General features: G+C 32.6%; 2 protein-coding genes across 3 annotated transcripts; both read right to left on the bottom strand.

Moving 5' to 3' along the window:
* Positions 1-4,117: 4,117 nt before the first annotated feature.
* Positions 4,118-14,446, bottom strand: LOC124365199 (putative ferric-chelate reductase 1 homolog). 2 transcript variants are annotated; one of them, XM_046821157.1, is made up of 3 exons: positions 14,413-14,446; positions 8,334-8,425; positions 4,118-4,257 (listed from the first exon to the last, which is right to left on the bottom strand). In XM_046821157.1, the coding sequence occupies exons 1-3, from the start codon at positions 14,434-14,436 to the stop codon at positions 4,176-4,178; spliced, it is 198 nt and encodes a 65-aa protein (XP_046677113.1). In that variant the 5' UTR covers positions 14,437-14,446; the 3' UTR covers positions 4,118-4,175. The 2 variants fall into 2 exon arrangements, with proteins under 2 accessions (XP_046677113.1, XP_046677112.1); XM_046821156.1 differs by lacking the exon at positions 14,413-14,446 and adding an exon at positions 14,301-14,333.
* Positions 14,447-14,454: 8 nt separating this feature from the next.
* On the bottom strand, positions 14,455-16,913 carry LOC124365388. The gene is made up of 4 exons (XM_046821365.1): positions 16,853-16,913; positions 16,658-16,764; positions 14,519-14,732; positions 14,455-14,468 (listed from the first exon to the last, which is right to left on the bottom strand). Exons 1-4 carry the CDS (start codon positions 16,911-16,913, stop codon positions 14,455-14,457), a joined length of 396 nt encoding a protein of 131 aa, XP_046677321.1.
* Positions 16,914-22,465: the final 5,552 nt, after the last annotated feature.

Below are 22,465 nucleotides of genomic sequence, written 5' to 3'. Positions count from 1 at the left end.
ATACATTTTCAAGGAATAGAAACGTAAACAGTAAAATCACTAACCAATAACTGTTTCAATATTGAAAATGAAACTTCTATTCGTATTAAAAATAACTTTAACTTTACGCTATATTGTAGAACGTACAGCCAATTTACTATCCTATATTCATGGTGAGCTTTTTATAGCTTTCATATACTGGCTAGCTATACTATAACATTAATAGCTAGCAATAGTAGTTTATGTGGAAATATACAATATACTTAAAAAATCTGTGTTATGCAAAAGTCCAATCATTTTAGGATTAGTGAAACACTCCAGATTGTTAATTGACCTTATTACATTCATTAGCTACACTAACAACTGTTGCAGCTCTCTTAAAAGAACTCATAACGAAGTCTTTATAATTTTAACATATGACGTATGAGACTTGTTATATTTGCACACAATACTCTACTTTGGTGGTAAACAGGAAAATCCTGCATATACTAATCTGGCTGTCAACTTCAAGCGGATTACAGCATCAAAGTGTTCCTTAAATAACATATTTTTGATCGTTCGGAGTTTATTTTTGAGCAGGGGATAAAGTTGTAACTCTGTCAATTTAGACAAATTTATGATTAAAGATAATTTAGTTTCTTGATTTCATTGCGGACTTTAAAAAAGTAATATACTTTTTACTATTTGTATAAATATAATATAAATAAAATTTATTTACAATATCGGTTTAATGTAATAAACCTAAACCAAAGCTGTGATATGAATTTATTGAGAAATATTATATATGTTAATTCTTAAATTTATTGTGTTTATTAACAAACATAAATCGAGAAACAGTGTCAAAATCTTTATTTACGTGAAAAATGTTATATTTTCTTTTGTAATTATTATTATTAATGTGAGATACCTTACTCTTAAAAATATTCACTGTGTAGGTGCTCATGTTTCTTGAAATAAAAATATAAAATTTTATAAGGAAATCACAGATGTGTCGGTGATTCATTTATAAAATTATTGTACAGCCGCGTCCTAGTGAAGCATATTTTCTATTTTTCTTTTACTTCTGTAAAGATCTATATTATCAAAGCCTAAATCCAGAAGACATGTCTCAATAATAATAAATTTTATAATTCATATTTAAAGTGGTTGCTAACAATTTTCCTTACATTTTCCACCGTCGTTCAAGAAATACAATAACAATAAATATTGAAATAACTATTACAGAATAATATGTTGAAGTGATTGAACTTACAGTCAATAGTATAAATAATTAAAAACATGTCTTTCAAAAGTACGGCTTAAGGTCCATACTAAACGACAAATATATAACTATAGGTAAAGTCCCGCTATTAAATTAAGGACTGATGATGGGGAGAGAGGAGTTCGATAAGCCACGTAGCAGGATCGAGCAACTGCAAATTGCCACCAACACATTCTGTGTGGCTGCGTGGGATTGAAGAAGGTGTATAAAAAAGAACATTTCCAGATAAAATTAGCTACTCTCTTACATACTCATTTCTCATTGTTTATTTGGTTAACATGTAATAAAACCTGAACAATTTGTTAGTTCTGAAATATTTTTATTAGTTATTATTCATAACTACGTCAGTTGACAGTAGTTTTATAAAAAGCTTTTAGCATTGCTTTGTTACAACTATGCACATTTTATTTCACATATAATGTTTTGCACATAAACATCTTGTATTATCTGTATAGCAGTATAGTACGTGTTCTTGTACTTTAAATTTTAAATTACTCTCTCAAATTAAATCCTTAATGTAGTCAAAGCTATTTGTTTATATATATATATATATATATATATATATATATATATATATATATATATATATATATATATACATCGATTAAAACCCAGGTTGGAAGCACAACACAACAATGTTGGGATCATCAACAAGAGCAATGTTGTTTCAGAGGAGAGTTCAGTGGGTGGGAGCTGACATGTTAAACAAAGATGTTACAGGAGGTGCAAAACTATCCAAGCAAGTACAGTAGTTGTGTCAGTATATAATAATAATATATAGTCTTAATATTAAATATATTGCTTTAGAATGTTGGGCTGAATTAAATTTATGTATTACCATTAAAATGTTCATTTCTTTTAAAATCAGAAAAAACGTATTTTCATTGCCATCTAAGCCACCTGTAAAACCAATGTAAAAATATTAGCTAACGTATGTTAAACAAATCCTTTTGAGTAACATACACCAACTCGTAATTTCTCATATGAATGAAGCTCACGTAAAGCTTCAACTCTTTAGGTTAGTTAGTTTTTTTATATATTGTTGCCTAAGTCATACAGACAGAGGGGTAGAAGAGTGATTGAATTTGTCTAACCCATCGAGTGTTTGGCTTCGCTAACGGTCAATAATTTATTGCCATTCAAATAACAAAACGCTGACACCCTAACTATACATAATATGACACTGGACACTGCTTCTACGCAATACTTTACAGAATACAGGCATACGACCGACAGAACCAAAGAAATTTCAATTCTCAAAACAGCACTGGGAACCCTAACTTTACAGCATTTGACATTGCTGCTACGCAATGCTCAACATAGACTAGGAACTCAAAAGTAATATAAACAAGAAAAAACTGGCAATAAAACAGCACTGAAACCCAAACCGTACAGCATTTGACACTCCCGGCTACGTCGTAAACTTCAGTTGAGATTAATTTGTCAAACATTTCGTGCATCTAGGTTGCTGAGAACGTTTTTACTGTTAATTTTAAAAAGATATGTTCAAAGGCAATTACAATATGGGTAGACGAAAGGGACAAATTTTAAACTGGGCAATAAAGAACGACATTTGAACATTTGATGTATTAGTGTACATTAAAAATATCGTAAACCTCGAAGAATTCAAGTGACACAACTACTGGACTACTGCCGTGTAAGGTGCCTTACTCCGTTGAAGAGATCATGTTAAGCCATTGAGAAGAAAATTTTGTAGCAACAAAGAATAAACCTCAGTTCTATTGAACAATCCTTCCCAAGTTGGTGTGAAACTGATAAACAAGCTGCCTGAGGGAATAAAACATCTCATTGATTCTAAACTATTCAAATCTCGATTAAAACACCTCCTGGTGTCAAAGGCGTTTTACTCCGTTGAAGAGTTCATGTTGAAAATTATTGCTTGGATGAAAATTATTGAAAAATATTGAAAACAAGAATAAAAATAAACCCCCAGTTCTGTTATACAATTAATTAGCAATAACTGCAATGGAACTGTATCTTATTATGAATGTACTTGACGCATGCATGCAATGTAAAAATTTTTGACGCAATAAAAATGATTATTATTATTATTATTACGGTCCCACGCCTTTCATAACTCACTAAAGGATAAATCTATCTGGGCCACACCGTGCGAGCTGAACTATATTAACACGTTGTTGTGTTTCATTTAAATTTTAAACACGCTCCCTCGTCTTTGTCACCTCGTCGTGCTATAATATGGTGTTTACAACGTCGTCGTATACTCAATTGTGCACCTAATGAGACAATGAGAACACCTCTTCATCAAGACTATATTGTATAGCTGCTGGGCAACGTGTCTGAGCTTATTTGTAGCCTACTGTATGTGTCTATGTAATGTCGAAAAATGCAAGTAGTTCATTTTGAGCGTCTTCATCGCTGTTTTTATGGATCTCTTCTGGCAGTTGTGCAGTCCAGATTGCAGGAGTCAATAAGTAAAGGTGTCAGATTTCAGACTCTGCACTAAGCGGAAGGTGAAATTATCATGTTTTGAAAAACTAGTTAAATAAAAAAACTTGGGGACCTCTAGTTCTGGCATATCTTGTCTCTTATATGTGAATGTAATTATTTAAATATATGCTCTGTATTTCTTTTGTATTAAGGTTCTATTAGATTGATCCAACCTTTCTCTTAATATATCTACGGAAAACTCCTGTAACTCACCTAGTACTTACTATTTCAACCGATTAACTATATATCATCGGTTAATGTATAATAACCACGTACCTACCAGATTTTGTCCACCCCCACCCACTTATACTAAGGTCTTGAAGGATTTTTCGGGGCTAAATGATAATATATGTTTTCTTATACAACAAGAGCTTTTACTACTTATAATGAATTTTTAATTATATTAAATTAGTTTCAATAACTGAAGGAAAGTTTTTATTGCAGATTGAGGAGTAATTAATGATCAGGCGACGTCAAGGATTACTTGCAATTTTCTCGCAGGATGCCTCACCCAGAAAACTTTCCGGGACTGGGCCACCGTTGCACTGCAACACAACAACTTATGAGAACCAATTTCTTATACAGTAATACCTATATTTTCTCCTTATTTAGAATATAAAATAATAAATAAGATTTATCCGTTATTTTCCATGTGTTTTTGTCTCCACAAAGTAAATATTTGTTACCAAGAAGAAAGTTCATCAAGTTTCCTCTAATACAAAAACTTCCCTTTTTCAGGAACTATGTTCTGAAATGGGGGTAAACTAAAATGCATCAAGTACTTTAATCCCAAAAGAATAAACTCATAAACGCAGGGAAAAATGGCTTTTAAAAAGTTGTAATAACTTAGTATTTAATTAATATTAACCGTCAGTATTGTCCCATGTAGTTAAATTTAATACTAAAACACAATTTTTTATTATAACATTTAACTACTTTTCCTATAGCCTATAAAAAAAATAATTTGAAGTGAAGATGTTATAAGGCTGACATTGACAATTGTTATTAATTACAACTAAAGAATATAATAAAAAATACAATTCTATTTAGTCATTTTCATTTATTCATTCTTACTATATGTAGGACTAGTGAGTAGGATTAATCTTGTTTCCAAAACCGAACCTCATCATCTAACCAATGTTATCCTGATAACTTTATAATCCTCCATTCCATAAATAAAACGTTTTACTTCAATTATAAATACCCGGTAAAATGTTTAAATATAGCATTCAAAGCCACACTCATATTCTCAACATCCTTATTTATTTTGACATCTTCAGCAGGCTCCATTTCACCGAAGGGAATTCAAGAGTTGGATTTGTGTTTCAAAGACTCTGTTTCGGTTTCACCATATTGACAAGCTGTTCCAATTATCTAAACAAAGATGTACTTTACCTACTCTCTGTACAAAGTTGACTTGACCTTTATGAGATGCCACATCTCTAAAATATGATTCTCTAGTGATAAAATTTGACTGGTATAGTTCTCCTTTTTTTTAATCAAACCCATAAACACTTGAGTGTATATAATGTCAGAGTAGTTATATCACAGAAGCCCGCAAAACATTGCTTTTTCTTTACATTGCCTTGGCAAGCTACTCTTCAGAATGTTTTCTTTCTTATACTTATAACTTAACTTATTCTACCGTAGTGATGTAGGTAGATTTCTAATCCCATTATGGCAATGTGCAAACGTTTTTGCTTTCTCTATGTGTCATCCATTTATTAACAAATAAAATACAAATGCTTTTACCCTCATGTACTGTATTATTGTTTTCTGATAATCGTTGTTTGGGTGCTTAGAGTCAATTTTAATACATCCAACAGCCATATAAAATGATAAAATTGTATTTTATTACCTTAGTTTTTATGTATTTTGTTACCTAGCAACAATTAGATATGCTCCAGGTCTACTAGTAAAAATAATTATGTGGGTCACTTGCAATGTGTGTGTTTTTACATTCTCTACGCACCATTCTTTGGTTAACAAATAAAATACAAATATTTTTACCCTCAAGTACTGTATTATTTTTTTATGATAATAGTTGTTTGGGTGCTTAGAGTTAATTTTAATATATCAAACAACCATATAACATGATAAAATTGTATTTAATTATCTTATTTTTTAAGTATTTTGTTACCTAGCAACAATTAGATATGCCCCAGGTCTACTAGTAAAAATAGTTATGTGGGTCACTTGCAATGTGTGTGTTTTTACATTCTCTACGCACTATTCTTTGGTTAACAAATAAAATACAAATATTTTTACCCTCAAGTTCCTTATTAATGTTTTAAAGTAAATCCTTGTTAGAGTGCTTAGAGTCAATTTTAATATATCAAACTACCATATGAAATGTTGTATACATTGTATTATATTACCATATATTTAAAGTATTTAGTTGCTTAGCAACAATCAAATATACTCCAGGTCTACCAGTAATTGTTGGCTAATATTGCCTTGGCCACTCCCAAATTTAAATTTTAGGCTTTTGCACATACTTTCTTGAATTTCTTCAACGTCACTTTCACTCAAAGTTTCTTTATCAAAATAACTATCACTGACTTCATGTTTACTTTCATTGAATATGCTCTCTACATAGTTGCTAAAACTTAAAAAGAATATGACCTTGCCGCAATGCTATTTTAAACGGCAACTAATGTAAAAAAACAATCAACAGCTGAACTGTAAACAACAATCGACTTCGAGAGTCGACTACCTTAAACATCGAGCAAGTTCTATTGTAACAAAGTATCTTTATAATAACAGTATAATAATAGAAAAATGCTCAAATAATCGATATAATGAATATTTTTCCGCTTTAAAATTTCTAACTTTTGAGAGGGGTAGTATCCGTCATCGGTAATTACGCCGATGATAACACTGGAGGATAATTTACGTAATCGGTAGCTAATGGGGATTACAGGTGCAATTATGATAACGCATCTTTACGAAACTTCGTAAGTATGTTCTACAAGAGGATGGCAATGATAAGTACGATGATGGGGTCAATCAGAACAAAAGGGGTGGAGTCACAGGATCAGAAACCACACAACTATTATGCGAGTAGACATCTTGTAGATGGATGGACTTTAACATTAAATTGACAAGCATATTCTAATAATGACCGAGGAATAAACTAGGGGCTTTCAAAGACCAGGAGAAGCCACTAATTAGAAGCTGACATGAACTGAGATCTCTCTGAGACCGGGATTATTTATAGGCCGGGAGATGGTTGATACCGGGAATTACCAAAGGCTCTTGTAACAAAAAGACCTGGCAGACTCCCTCCAAGGCCGGATACTGCCAGAGACAGGGATCTCTTCCAGACCGGGAGAACTTAAGAGGCCGGGTGCTGACAGATGCCTAACAATACAAAAGGCTATGATTTCCAAAATGCCTAGAAGACTCTCTCCAGATGCCGGAAGCTGCCAGAAACAGTGATCTTCCAAATTTCGTTGGCACAGTCTACAAGCCAGGCTGATAGGTATTATGAGCCGGGAAACCTTAGAGTGTTTAAGAGTTAATGTAATTTAAATACTTGAAGTTCCATGAAACAGATTGTTTAGAACCGGTAAATTTCAATATTCCAGTTTCATAAACCCCAGTGGAAATCTTCCTGCCTGTGAGCAAATACGTTTTTATTTTCAGATTTTTTGTTCTTAGTGTTTATCTTAGTCTTAATCTTTTTTGTACATCTTGTTCTTGTACTTTTTCTTCTTCGTTTATTGAACGTCAGATGTGTGTGTTTTTTTTTTTTTTTAAAGCAGGCTTAATAAACCCTTTGTATAATAAAAAAAGGTTAGAAGGAGTATTTATGTTCTGTAACAGTTACGTTACCATCTAAATTATCATGTTTCAAAAGGGATCAATTAAATTTTTGACGAAACATTTGTTTATTATAAACAAATAAATTTCATTATAATAGTCATTTCATAAAGTATCAACAATTGTTTATCTAAAACTGTTAAAGATTTTACGACAGTCAGTATTTTTCAAATTTATATTTCTGCCCAATTAACATTGTTTACGGCAGACGGTTATTAGGCGCGTAATATAGAACCAATCCCAGTAAGCAGTATATATTGTACCAGTACTAAATTTGTTTTTCTTCACACTAGGTTGAAATTTTGTACCACATCATTAAGGATAATATGGTGTTATTAAATAGGCCCTGTGAATAAATTTAAGTTTAAAATAATTGAAAAATCCACTGAGGGGGCTATTCAAGCTTTCTTGGTTTATATTTGTGTCAAACTTTGTACCTGTAGTCACGCGGTTTATTAACAATGAATAAAATAATCTGTAGCATTTGGAATACATGCTACAATTTCTTGTGCGACCAGTTTTTCTATGCACTGTTTATTAAATCTGCCCCGCAATGAATAAAAAAATTATAATGTAAACAACTCTGGGGAAATGTATACCCCCAAAACTCCTCGTCTTTTTTGCATAAAAAAAATTCCAACTACTATAATATAGGAATCTGCGAGACTGAAGGCGCATGGATAAAATAATGTTATATATTTACAAAAGTGCCCTTTAAGCATGTAAACAATAAACTTGGTCTCACAGTACCTAGAAGCATATTTAAATAGTTTGTTTCTGCAAAAATTTTACTCACAAGAAAGTGACGTTCCCAGCAAAGTCCAGATCTGGAAGCCAGCGCATGTGAGCGTCAGACTTGGGCTCCGAACTGAGGTGGACTGCAGTGTTCTGCAAAAGTTACATTAGATTGCAGTATACAATTATACAAGATTCTGAAAATTTTCCTGTGGAAACTAAAATTTCTAACAACGTGCCAATTATCGGATTAGGCTATACTGGATTTAGGGTAAGATGACATTGTTTGATCTGCCTCCTCCGTCTTTAAAAACAAATATCTCTATTCATAATAGGTAGAGCCTTAATTAACTCTCATCACAAATTCTCCCGCTTCTTGATACCTCAAAAAGTTGGTAATCGGCATGAGTATGCGTCATGGCTTAAATTTAAAAACTAAAGCATTTACATGAAGGTCCATAGTAGTTTACGTGGACTATAGATTTTCCAACTTTTCAATATCCTAAAAAAGGTATAATTTTAATCAAGATCCACCACCCATAGGGGTTGAAATAGGGTTGCAAATCTAAATGAATTTTGCTGTTTTGTCTACTTTCCGATGTGCTACAAAGAAGAAATTGGACACACATGTGCCTTATACACTAAACAAAAACAAACAAGATATTTCTTGCAGATTAACTTAGGGGTTGAATAAGCATTAGTCCTATTAGTATTGGTAAAATTCTTACAGCTATTCATTAAAAAATTTGGAATATTATAGAAAAACATGCGTATTTCATTAAGATTCATAAGACAGTTCCTCTTCAACTTCAGTGCCCTAACATGGTCTTTAAAATTTAAGCCCAACTATTTTGAAATTTTTCAGGTAATTGGAATATATTTTAGTGACCACCACCTACTATGAGGCGTGTTATTTAATATTTAATTAAAAATATACTCGTGTAAAAAGCTGCTAGTAACCTTTTGTAATAAATAAATGGCGCCGAAATATTTCTCTATTTTTCTCTCTTGCAGAAATTATTTTAATTGTTTTACTATATGAGAAATGTGTATTATTATGGGATTGTGAGCAAAACTATTTAATTAAGTGTTACGTATTTGATTACATTCAATAGCATTAAATATATATAATTTTTTATCGATTTTATTTGTTTTGGTTGACTATATGTTACAATTTTATTGGGTATTTTTTAACTAATCTTGACGCTAGATTGTATATAATTTATGTAAACCAGCTACTATTACGCAAAAAAACACGCACACAAGCGCGCGCGCTAACACACACAAATAAATATAAATACACTGCGGATGACAGATTGAGATTAAAACTCTCTGCGACATTTCACTTTTTACCTTTCTTAGCGCTGCGCTTTGTTAGCCGTTTAAATGCTTGGAAGAAACTGCCGTTTACATGCTTACATTAGACTGATATTAAAAATTACTCTTGAAAACAGTTTTTCTTCATAGACTTTTAAGAACTCAATGAATGAAATTTTAATTTTAATTTTTAATTTGGTTGAAGAAAACTCATTTATCAGTTTTTTAAGATGTGATGAATTCTTTAGAAGATTTGATGGTGAATACGGAAAGTTTATTTGTGATTTTTATAAGTATTAAATTTAGGTTTACACATTTTCTGTTAAATATTTCGATGGTTTTAATTTAAATAAATTTAAAAGGGGTTAATTATAGGGTACACGTTATACAATATAAACATAGTTACATGATTCTTATTTTGAAGCATGTTTTTGACTACGTAAGAATTGTGAATGAATAAGCATGTTTCGCTTTAAAAATCTATATTACAGATGCGTATCAACTTCGTTATTATAAGCAACATAATTGCGTCCCAGATACGATTTCTGTACTCAAAATACATGAAGTAAATCGGATTTTCCTAGACATTTGCTATCATTCAATGATACAAAATAAGTAACACTACGTTTCGAGATCTATAATTTGATCCATTCCTCAGGTCAACTAATAACCTAACACATAACTGAAATCTAGATTAAAATAGACTAGAAAACATTATACTATCATATGAGACGATATGATAAAATATATCACAAGATATGCTATTATATCATATGACATATCAAGCAGATATTATTCTCTTCTTTTAAATGCTTTTTCTGAAGTAAGAACAAAGAAGGAGAAATAATTATAAAATATCGTTTTATACGATACTGATACGATTTACAAATTAATCATTATCTCCTCATAAACAGATACGGTGATAAGGCGAAACTGAGACTAAAATTCACGATACATATTAACTAAACTGTATAGACACAAGATCTTATTTAAATGTAGGGAAAACGCGTTAGTTCAGTCCCTGCAAAGTAAAGGTTAATAAATACAATCGAGCGAAGTAAAAATACAACAATTATGTGTTTTATTAGTTCTGTTTCCAAGGAATAATTTATTTTTACGTGAGTTACGTGTAATAGAAGAGATTTTCCCTCTATAAATGTTGTTTATTTGAAGTTTAAAAGGCCAGGTCATAATGCGATATAATGCAAGTAGATTGGGATATATTACACAAAATCATCTTTTAAAACTGAGAGGGATGCAAAATAAGATAATGATAACACGCGTGTGTTGTATATAACAACAATGACTAAAAATGCCTGAAAGCTTCGTAAAACCCGACTCTTTTAGAGACGAGAGTTCCTCCAATCCGGGATATTTTTAGAAAATCATTCTATATAGCTTCTTATTTTGTTTTAGGTTTTAAAACCATATCAAATTCAGCTTTCATAAGTTTTTTTTTAGTGTTAACGTGATTTAGTTGACATTGACTGGCTCAAATATCCTAATATAGAGGTTATTGGAGTTCTTTAGTATATCCGACAGTCTAAATAATGCTCTAAAGCACGTTCACAATTTGAAAAAAGAATTATTCCACATATTGTTTTATATTTATTACAGGAAATTCCAATTGAATTAAAAATTGAATGGAATCACAAGCTAATTTAATTGAAGAGCACGTCCATTACCTTATGCTTAACAGTCACCTGTAAAAAAGGAATTAACAATAAAGTTAAAAAGCAGGTTTTAGAACCAGTTCAGGTATCAGAGAGGTCAACCCCAATTGTGGTTTCTTTAAACAGCAATGGTAAAATATGTATTTATGGAGATTATAAGGCAATTTTATACCAAGATATATACAAGATGATTTGTATCCTATTCCCCCGATTTCTCGACATTTGACCAAGTAAATCAAGGAAAATTACTAATTATGACCTAGCTCCAGGTTATCGATAGTTACATGTACACAAAAAGTCTACTCTTACTCACAAAGTTATAACACTCTTAAGTGTGCCTTTAAGGAGCTACGGCTACATTCCTACGTTTCATTGACGATTTGCTTTCAGGATTGGATAATATATTTCCTTACTTCAATCATATCCTGGCTAAGCTCCGGCTGTATTTTGCTGTAATGCGTCCTCTAAATAAAGTTTCCAATACCTTCTGCTAAACCACATTCCTATCAGCATTTTGCGTGCTCTGTATGAGGGTTTTGAAAAAGTTTGCAATGTAAAAAAGTTGTTAATTAAAACTAATTGCCTCCATTACTTTCCAAGGATAGGATCATATATGAGTGGGAACAGCAGTGCTTTGTTGCCGACAACTACAAAACTGCCACATGTGGTGTCCCACAGGGATGTATTTTGGGTATATTAATGATATGAACACAGCAGTGACAAAAAATAGGAACTATGAAATATAAGGATCTTGAAATTTGTGCTCAATGCATTGTCACTGACATTAATCGATTATAAAACACGATTACTTTGACATTTAGATACAACACTACAGAATAACATAAAAGTGCATGATGCACTTGTACTGCAGGCAACAGGCTAAAACTCAATGCAGACAAAAATAAACCCATATTACGCATTATAGGCTCTCTCTGTATTATCAAATTCAGGACTGTAGAAGAAATATAAGATAACAGGACTCTTTTTACGCTCTGCAGTAGTGTGAGGAGCTAAATATTGACTATTAAGAAAACATTGGACTAGTCTGAATATGTTTTAAAAGTTATTTTCATCAGTTATTACACTTTAAAATGCAAAATTAACATGATAACCGACAGTATTTTAATAATTGATTAACTGTGGTAAAAGACTCAATGGTAATAAGAATTTGACATACTTCACAATACATCAATGAGGATGAGATATACGATAACTCACCTCAAGAATCCGTATAGTCTTCTGAAACCGGTTTCGATGACAAACCATCTTCATGAGAACTTATATCACTCGTTATGGGGTAATTAGTTGATTTAAAATATACAATGCACTGGTCACACAAATTAAAGATACACACAAAACATCTAAGTTCTTTTAAAAATAATAATGTGAAATAAAGCTATGCACTATTTTTTTTTTTTTACTTTTTAACATATAACGGTAGTCAATGTCTAAAAGCATATTATCCTTTTAATCAGTTAGTAAGGAAAGCAAGAAGGATTGATTAGCCAACGAAAGACAACCAAGGTCTTATTTACGCTTCTTAGTTCAGTGATTAAGTGCGTTGATCAATTTCATCCTAGATTGTATTTATGTTTAGGCCATTTATATAATTGAAGAAAAAAATTAGATTGCAGATCACGAAATGTAGTTTTTTCTTATGATTTGCATAACCCACAAATGGCAAGTGTTAGTAAAAGCTTTGGAACTTTCTCAAACTTTTCTTCTCAAAAACAAACTTAAAACAAAGGTTTACGGGAAGCTTACATCATGTGTTTGTCTTGCCTCGACGTATTAGTAGTTCATGTGCTTCATTCATTAGTAATATTATAATCATTCAAAGTAAGAACGACCACAACTACGATGTAAGATTTAGGAAAACCCGACTCTAAACTATCGGCTGCTTGTATCGTTGCAATTGTCAGAACTCGGTGTCAGACTAATCAACAGGTTCCCTGAGGCAGCCAAACATTTAAACAGTTTCTAACAGTTCAATGTCCGTGTGAAGAGCCACCTGATACTAAACTCGCCTGTTCTGATGGTGTGAGTTTCACGATGTGCCGTTGACAAATTCTACAATGAATTCGACAAAATAATGGGATATAACTTGTATGAATCTGTCATACACAGTGTGAGTTAAAAGTATGGATACTTTCTGTTTAGTTTTTATGGGTAAAGATAGAGAGAAGGAATTCGCAAAAACTTTCTAGGAAATATAAATGAACTTTTTAATCACTGTTACAACTTTGCCCATGGTTACTCAAAATTTGTAAATGTAAAGACTCGTTAAGTTACACCGCATTTCAAGATATTGATAAAAGAGGAAGATTAGTATAAACTAGAGCTTTTTATATCAACTCAGTACACAATTAGAGCTCATTGAAGTTAATTGGAAATTAAGTGAAGCAAAACATGCACATCTTCATTGGGAAGGTAAACCACTTCCATTACAAACCCAAACCTGATTTACATTTGTAACCTGTATTTTTTATACTTTACGTTTGAATGGAGTGTTTAAGTGTATTGAACAAGAGCGTGTTATAATTCTGGTGATGCGAGGTTAGGGAGACCGAATGAGATCTTGTGATGAAGTAAGGAATTTATTTAATGATATTTATCCCAATCGAAACCCTAGTGTGGCTGGATACGTAGGAATAAATAATGTTATAATAATTAATTTTTGCGGACTTTCCTTTGTTCCGAGATATAAGAAAACAGTAACACTTAGTTCCAAGATGTTGTATGATGACGGGATTGGGCTTATTCATGGTTCATTAGATCAGTGGTTCCCAAGAGACTGTCCGTGAACAGTTTGACGTATAGACATGTTCAGAGTTGAGAATAAAATTGATGCTATTGTTAAAAGGTGGAATTGCCCTGAAATAATCACGTTTACTTCTTAATCCTTCCATAGTAAAAAAAACAAACATTAAACAATCATTATTTTAAACACTTTGTTGATGTCAAGACATTAGTAAGTGACATCTCATATATTATCAGTGTGTGATGCAAACATACAGAGGCCACATAATTACCCGTACCGCGAAACCGCCGAAGCAGTTCATGGTGTTGATGTTGAGACGTTAGTAAGTGACATATCATATATTATCAGTGTGTGATGCAAACATATAAAGGCCACATAATTACCCGTACCGCGAAACCGCCGAAGCAGTTCATGGTGTTGATGTCGAGACGTTAGTAAGTGACATCTCATATATTATTAGTGTGTGATACAAACATATAAAGGCCACATAATTACCCGTACCGCGAAACCGCCGAAAGCAGTCCATGGTATTGATGTCGAGACATCCTGTGTCGAACTGACCGACCGGCAACCCTGAGGCGTCGTCTCGCGCCTGCACCATGAACCCCGTGAAGTGCTGGCTCTCACTGCCCAGGATAGCGAAGTGCGCTGACAACCGGCTCACTATCGTGTCCTTGTGCAGGTAGAATGTGAATGGCGAAGGTCCTTCCTGCAGCATGCCAGATCGTCAACTAAATAGAAAGTTATCTCCTAGAACAAAGAAAAGAATATTTTTTATTGTTGGTATCATACAATTATTCTATCACTATGCCACCGTGGTCACCGTTGTTATTTGAAAAGAAATTTCACAATTTCCTTAATTTATCAATATCCTTGTCAATAAGGAGAATTTTATTTTGTGTTGTCAAAACCCGTTAAGTTGCACTTTTGACAAATTAAATGAAAATTTATGTTTATGTTGCAGATGTTTAAACTTAATTTAATTGCAATATACACTCTACCGTTTTTTGTAATTGCTTTGATATTTTGTTTTTTATATATAACTAGCTGTTTCCCGCGGCTTCGCACGCTTTACCTAAACTTTGCCCGTGTATTTGCACTACTGGTTCATGCACGTACATTTGTATTTTATTATAAAACGGTCTAATAGTCAAGCTTTAAGTTCAACCATATATTTATCATAAAGACAAACATCCTAACTTAGTGCCTGCAAATAGTCTTTAGCAAATTAATATAGGTAGCTGTCGTGTAATTGCAGTATATAATGTGCTGGCGCTTTGAAAACTTTTAAATTTTGCAGCGCCACCTCGTGGTGAGTTTTATAAATGAGTATAGCATATAAACCTTCTCCGTGGAAAAGTACATGTACATTCAAATTTTCATAATGATCGGTCAAATAGTGTACGATTCCATTAAGGACAAACACACAAACATTCATTTTTATATATTATATATACTTCTGCAATTTTTGACGCTAAAAACAACCAGAGGTGGTTGTGCTACAATGTAGGATATGGTAATAACAGGAAAACAAATCTTTTAAAATTTTGGAAGTGTAAAACAGAGGGACACAAAGTGATGAAACTTTGCACTAGAGCTATATGCGTTTTTAACGGGATCAGAAATCTTTTATGTCCAATGAAATGTTTGAAAAATGTTAATTGAGTGTTTTCGTTTCTCTCTGCGCTCAATATTTGAGTCTATATTCAGAGGTTTTACATTGTTTTGTAGTATGCTTTGAATGGTCATAAAATTCAAATTCCTTTAAAAACGAGACTCGATAAATTGGTAAAAGAAATATCCAGACATAAGGCCGAACCTCTAGACTGTTTAGAGGCAATAAATGTTTAAATTAACTAATTATGGTTGTTTGAGAGAAATCCAAATTAAAATCACATCCAATGAGAAGTGGTTTGGGAAAACCAATTCTGAACATATAGTTCTCACGTGACGAAGGTATCTTTGATGGTGAAAGATCTTTTATATAAATTTAAAATTATTAAATGAATGTGTACCTCCTATCGACTGCAATGGTCTTTTTCAATAAACCTTTTATTTTAAAATAGTCTGATCTTATTCTAGAGAGAACGTTTGCTGGAAGAGCTTGTCATACAAGAGTTGTTACACGAATTGAATGATAAATCTTTAGAGAACAGGATACTCCTCTACGCTAACATTACCCGAGAATAGCTCGACAAATCTGTATTCTGCGAAATCTATTCAGGTGGAGCCTCTGTCGTATGAAGAGTCCTTGTCGCAGGACGATAAATGGCGGATAATTATCGAGACCATTCAAGCCACGATGAGACTGCACGATTTCCTTTCACAAGTATTTTTATATAGAAAGCTACAGAACTGAGGGTTAAAGTTGTTAACTGAGATTTTCTGACCGAGCGTTCTGTCAGTTTCGATATGATGGAATACGTAATTATGACTTATTTTACACCAATTTTTGAATAATAGTTAGTTAACACAGGAGGAAATACTGTTCGGTTGGAATATATTTCGCAATATGGTATTTTGCAGTAGGTATTTAACAATATTATGGTTAATATATTTAACAACTAATACCATTATTTAAATAAGGTTTAAACGTTATTTATAATTTAATAATTATGTACTGGTATCTCAAACCTGAGGACTACCGCCGTGACTGGGTTCCATGGTCTCACAAGCGTCAGGGGGTTCCGTCTTCACCAGTGTCGCCAACATCACAGACATCACCATCCGAACCAGCATCCCTAGGCATTATAATTAATTAATATAAGTATTATGTACTGGTAACTCACACCTGAGGACTAACGCCTTGACTGGGTTCCATGGTCTTACGAGCTTCAGGGGGCGTCGTCTTCATCAGTGTTGCCAACATCACAGATCCACTCAAAACCATTATCCCCGAGGAATGTCAGTTTTTTAATAAATTTATTTTATTTTTCTCAATTTCATTTGATTTCAAATGTTTTCCCTAATCGGGTGAGCCTACGTTCTATCCAGATACTGTGCTTACCATCTGACGGTTTTACTTTTAAAAATTCTAATTGATACATATTATATACTTGAACAATATTTTATATATGTATGTTCCACACTATTTTCCTTATAGTGTTTCTTAAAGTGTGTATGCAAATAATACAAATTGCTTTTTCTACCAAATGACGGGAACTGAGTATCATTGGAATCACAACGACAAAGCAGTGCCTGTACTTATTGAATTGTCGTTACCATTCTCGTTCACAGTCAAAATGTGTGCTGTTATTACTAATGTTACGTAGCATACGTAACGAAATTTAGTCGTTGTGATGCAATTATATTTTGTAAAACTCCGAATGACTTGTTTATAAGTTGCATTTAGGTGTATTTTGTTGAATTTAATTCCAAAAATATTGTTTATTTTCATTACATTTTTATTTGCAGTGTCTTAACATAAAATCACAAAATGAAGTTATAACATCAATTTAGAAGAAAGCACAAATATGTGCTACATCTGCCGCAACGATTATGATTGATAACGTTCCAACTTCCGGTTTGTTTTGCAAACAATCCACTTCCACTTTCCCCAGCTTTGAAACAATCTTTTCAAATAATACACAGAATGCTATGTAAATGTGTGCATTAAAACATCTTCTTTTAAATTCGTATTTTATATATATATATATATATATATATATATATATATATATAATAAATGAGCCATACCATTTAGAACTATAAAGAATATTAATTACATTTTATTGTGTCTATTAAATTCAGACATGATATATTGCATGAAACCTTATTAAATCAACCTATTCGATATAACCTAAAACGGAAATTGTGCAACCTAACTGGCGGACCGAGATTATCAAAACTAAACACTAAACAGGCTGCGGTTTCGCAGAAGAATCTGCGAATTGTGTTAAGCCTTTCCCGCTTCTTGTGCTTACGCTAAGTCTGTTAATCTTCACAAAATAATCCTTATCTGAGACTAACTTCATTTACAAAGAAACAGTTCTTTGTTTCCCTAAATTGTTTTCCAAGGAAATATTATTGTACATGAAAGTAGTTTATACGCCACAATAAGAAAATCTTTAGTTGTTAAAATAAAACAATGGTACAACACTAAGCCCATGTGATTGCTATTCGCCTTCGGTCTGGTGAAACCAACAGCGTGTTCCACTTCTGCGCTCGCTGCTGCTCTTCGATTACGTTTTAAAGCATTTAATTGTTTACAAAAATGTTTAATTACTAATCATAATTTGTCGAGAGGTCACAGATGCTTACAAATCTGTACTTATACTAATTTTATTCACACATTAAGACGTATTTTTCTTCATTCTTTCTTTCATGTTTATGTACTGATTACCTTCGAACCTGAAGAAGAGGGTGGATTTAAATCCTCAAAACGTTGTTTTATACGATTTATAACATATAAAATAGCAAATTTCCTAACTCCTGTTATCATTCCGAGGTGTATTAGTTGATACACTGCTAGAATATACTAGTCAGAAATACAAATTATCACAAGCTCGTTTTTACTCCGAGTCTGCAGCTAAAATAGTGCCCTTGTGGTAAGTTTGAAATATCTTAATTTTATTTCATTCAGTTTATCACACGAACCCAATATTGCACACGAGGACTTATGTATGCTCACATTATGTATCACGCAATGTATCAACACCTTTACACCCGCTCACAAAAGTTTCCTTTGGAAAGCAATTAGGTTTCTACGTCCTTCTGTTCACACCAAGTCAACATTTAATTAACGGCTCCCGATTAGGAATGTAATCCCCAATCTTGTATTGTATAAACTAGGTAGAATGTGGAACAATTATTTTGGAAAGCGCCGCTTGGTTTCACCGTTCTCATCTAAATAATGACATTTGAGGCTTTCATGACACTGATTCAGACGCTTTTCACATCTCTAGATGACAAGTTTCGTATAGCATCTTCAGAGCATTCCCTAAAAGAGTATTTTCGGAGAATTGTAATCTGGAGATTTTACAAGAGTCAGAATCAGCGAGATGAAAGCCTCAACTGTCATTATTTTGATGAGTAGGTGATCCAAGCGACAGTTCGACCATCTTCGAATCTTTGTGCGTGGAATCTAATTTCCTTACTACTATACTATACAAGAAAACTTATATTCCTATATATTAATTGAAACACCAAATTTTAAGTGAATTCATCTTCAATATTACCATGTAAATTTAAATGGGATGATTCGTAGATTTTCCACATTTCCTCAGATTTCCCTTCCGGTCTTAAATGAATGATTCAACACAATTCTTATCGAATAGTAAAACACAGTTATAACTTTTTGCCAGTTATCTAATAATCATGTAAGACAGGTTTGTTATGAATTTTATTTTTCAATAACCGTATTTTCAATACGAATATAGAACAGATCATAACGAAAAATAAATGCCAATATAAGGAGATGGTAATCGCTTGTTTCAATCTATATCATATATCCTGTCAAGCCACAAAAACAATTCAGTGGTGATAGTGAATAAGGTCAATTTAAGAATTATCTATGAGTGTGGTTCCGGACAAGAAGTATGTGATTTACTATCCAATGGTGATGTTGACAAAGGTCAATTGAAGGAAGAACTATGACTGTAATTCCGAACAAGATGTATGTGATTTACTATCCAGTGGTGATGTTGACAAAGGTCAATTCAAGGAAGAACTATGACTGTGATTCCGAACAAGATGTATGTGGTTTACTATTCAGTGGTGATGTTAACTCGGGTCAATGTAGGCAAGTTTTCTCAAAATGTTTCTAATAATCTCCATGTGAGAAATATAAAAAGATGAGCAAATGTGTATTTTACTTGGCGTAAAAAGACAACTTAATCGACCTATGGATTAACATCAAACCATATAAGTAAAGAGCCATGATAAAGTTGTGCCCTAGAAGTTCCTCAGTAGCATTATTGTTTTATAATTCCATATTTGTAATTGTTTACTTGACTTTCAATGTCAGGTACCTTGTAGTATTCTATTGTTGTTTTATTGAGACGTACGACTAATTCATTTAAAATACTTATCTCCACCAATCAGTGTTTAAGCTGGCAATTCATAAATCATCATATATACTAAGTCTTAAAGTTTTATAGTTTAAAGTACAAAACACTATATTATAGTTCATATCTTATTTTGGTTAGCTTGCTAAGAATTATCGATCCAAGAAGTAAGTGCTTGTAGGTTGCTGCGAATAAACCTGATTATTTACGAGCACAACAACGTACGAAATGTACAGAGAACGCGAGAACTGCCATAAAAACTGCCGTTAGGGAGCAGTTAAAACGCAGTCAGGGAAATGTGGCTTCTTTAAACATCAAAGTCTCAGAATGCTGTAGTTTCTCCTCTTTCAAATTTCTTTTTTTATTTATTTTTACTTCAGATTTAATCTGATTTAATCGCCTCATTTTATTGCTTATCTGAGTTTACGATTGTAACTCGTTTTCTAACTATATAATATAAAATAAATCTTGGTTATTTTATTTTGTAATATTAAGAAGAATTTGTAAGTTACTATCTCAGGTTATATTTGCGTTTGTTGTAAATGTTTGATCGTACCGTATTTATAAAAATTATTATAAAAAATTATAAACTTTGTTTGTTTCTATGCCTCAAATATTGTAGATAATACGATGCTTACAATAGAGTAATATAAATTCTATAGAGTTATACATAATGAGGTGGCAGATCATACATTTTTTGTGCACAACTAAAGTGTTTTTGCTTTACAATAAAATCAATGTGTTTATTTTGTACAAACATGAACGATAAAGTTCGAAGAGTGAATCAATTTTACGCCGCGCCGTCATAATAGTCAAAGTTCAACATTGTGATGTAACTTAAAGGTTTATGTCACAATCACAAAAAAAATTAATAAAAATACCAGTAATTTTATTAGTAACCAGACAAACATAAATTATACAGATTATCTTCAGCGGGTCATTATTGCCTGACTTAAACTCACTATACCAAATATTCATCACAGGATGAAAGCAATTACTATCCTCAAATTGTTACACGATATGTGAATTGTTTAGATAAATATAACTGTACAAATTGTTTTTAGATTATTGCACTAGGTAAACATAACTTAGTATTTCGTACACAGAGTCCCGTACGAAAAAAAAAGTTTTTTATTAAGCATTAGCCAACCTATTGCCCCTTAAAATATTATCGTTGAGCTATAGGGCACTAAACAGTGTAGTCTGATTGATATTTAATGAGCGAGTTGTATTAATAATAACAATACATTTTCTGATACCCTGCTATCCTATAACTTCATAAACATTGACAATAATGCCATTGCTGTTGTATCCCTTTGGCACTAACGGCTGCTCCACATCTGCCATTAACGGCTGGAACATTCCCTGGCTTCCACATTAGCATAAATATTCCAGCTCTTTTTCTATCAGAAATCCATCAATCATACTGGTGACATAAACATATCATCTACTCCGCGAGTCAATCTAGAGAGAGGTTTCTCGCTTCACTTTGCTACTTACCGAACAGCATTTTCGTGTTACACGCAACACACATAGAGGCGAGATCAGAAACGTTTTGTATTTTTGTGAAAAGTAATTTAGATCTTCATGACTTTACTTAAGTTAAAAAAATGGGTGAAAAGTTAAACAATATTATTTATTTGTTTATCAACGGTCTAACCATTTTTAAACAATATAACAAACAATAAACATATAAGTATAACAATAACAATGTGAAACACAATAAGCTCCAGTGGAAAACATTACAACAACTCTAACAAAAAAACGATCAAAATGAGGGAGGAGTCTTCATCACACGCAATTGAAAAACTGAAGAATCCTTCTCATGAAAGTGATGACACTCATTTCTTCAAACTTAGGGGAAAGTTCATTACCAGTGCTGGATTCGAGGCATAGGAGCAAAGTGCTCGTGGTTTCCATCTTTTTGCCTGTGACCAAAGATATATCTAGAGCAAGGTCTATAGGGATACACAAATCGTTCCGACTGAGGGAGATGACGAGAGTCTATAATATTGTTAAGAAGCTTGAACAGAAATGAGGCATCCTGAATTCGTCTTCTATTGTATAAGGACATGAGTCCAAAATGATTAGCAAGGTCCTCAAATGGCACTTCAAGATACGGAAAACCAATTCTAAGTCCAACAAGACCCAAAGATTTTGACCATACCTGATTTTGCCGTGTTTCTCCGATTCAGAAAATATACACTGGCAGATACCTGCGGATGAACACGTAATTTTCGGAGGCTATTTCTTAGTGAAAGCATTTTTGATGTAATATGTTAGAGCCCTACAATTGTTTAAAACAGACTATACATATCAGGTACATATTATTTCTGTTTCCATGGTGAGATTAAAAATGTAAAACCGAATTGTTGTATGAATAATGTAAACATATAATTATCGAAAACCTAATTTGTTTAAAAAGTGTCAACTTCAG

Source organism: Homalodisca vitripennis, chromosome 6 (genome assembly GCF_021130785.1).
Source record: "Homalodisca vitripennis isolate AUS2020 chromosome 6, UT_GWSS_2.1, whole genome shotgun sequence".
Classification (NCBI taxonomy): domain Eukaryota; kingdom Metazoa; phylum Arthropoda; class Insecta; order Hemiptera; family Cicadellidae; genus Homalodisca; species Homalodisca vitripennis.
This window is presented reverse-complemented; position numbering and strand designations above follow the sequence as displayed.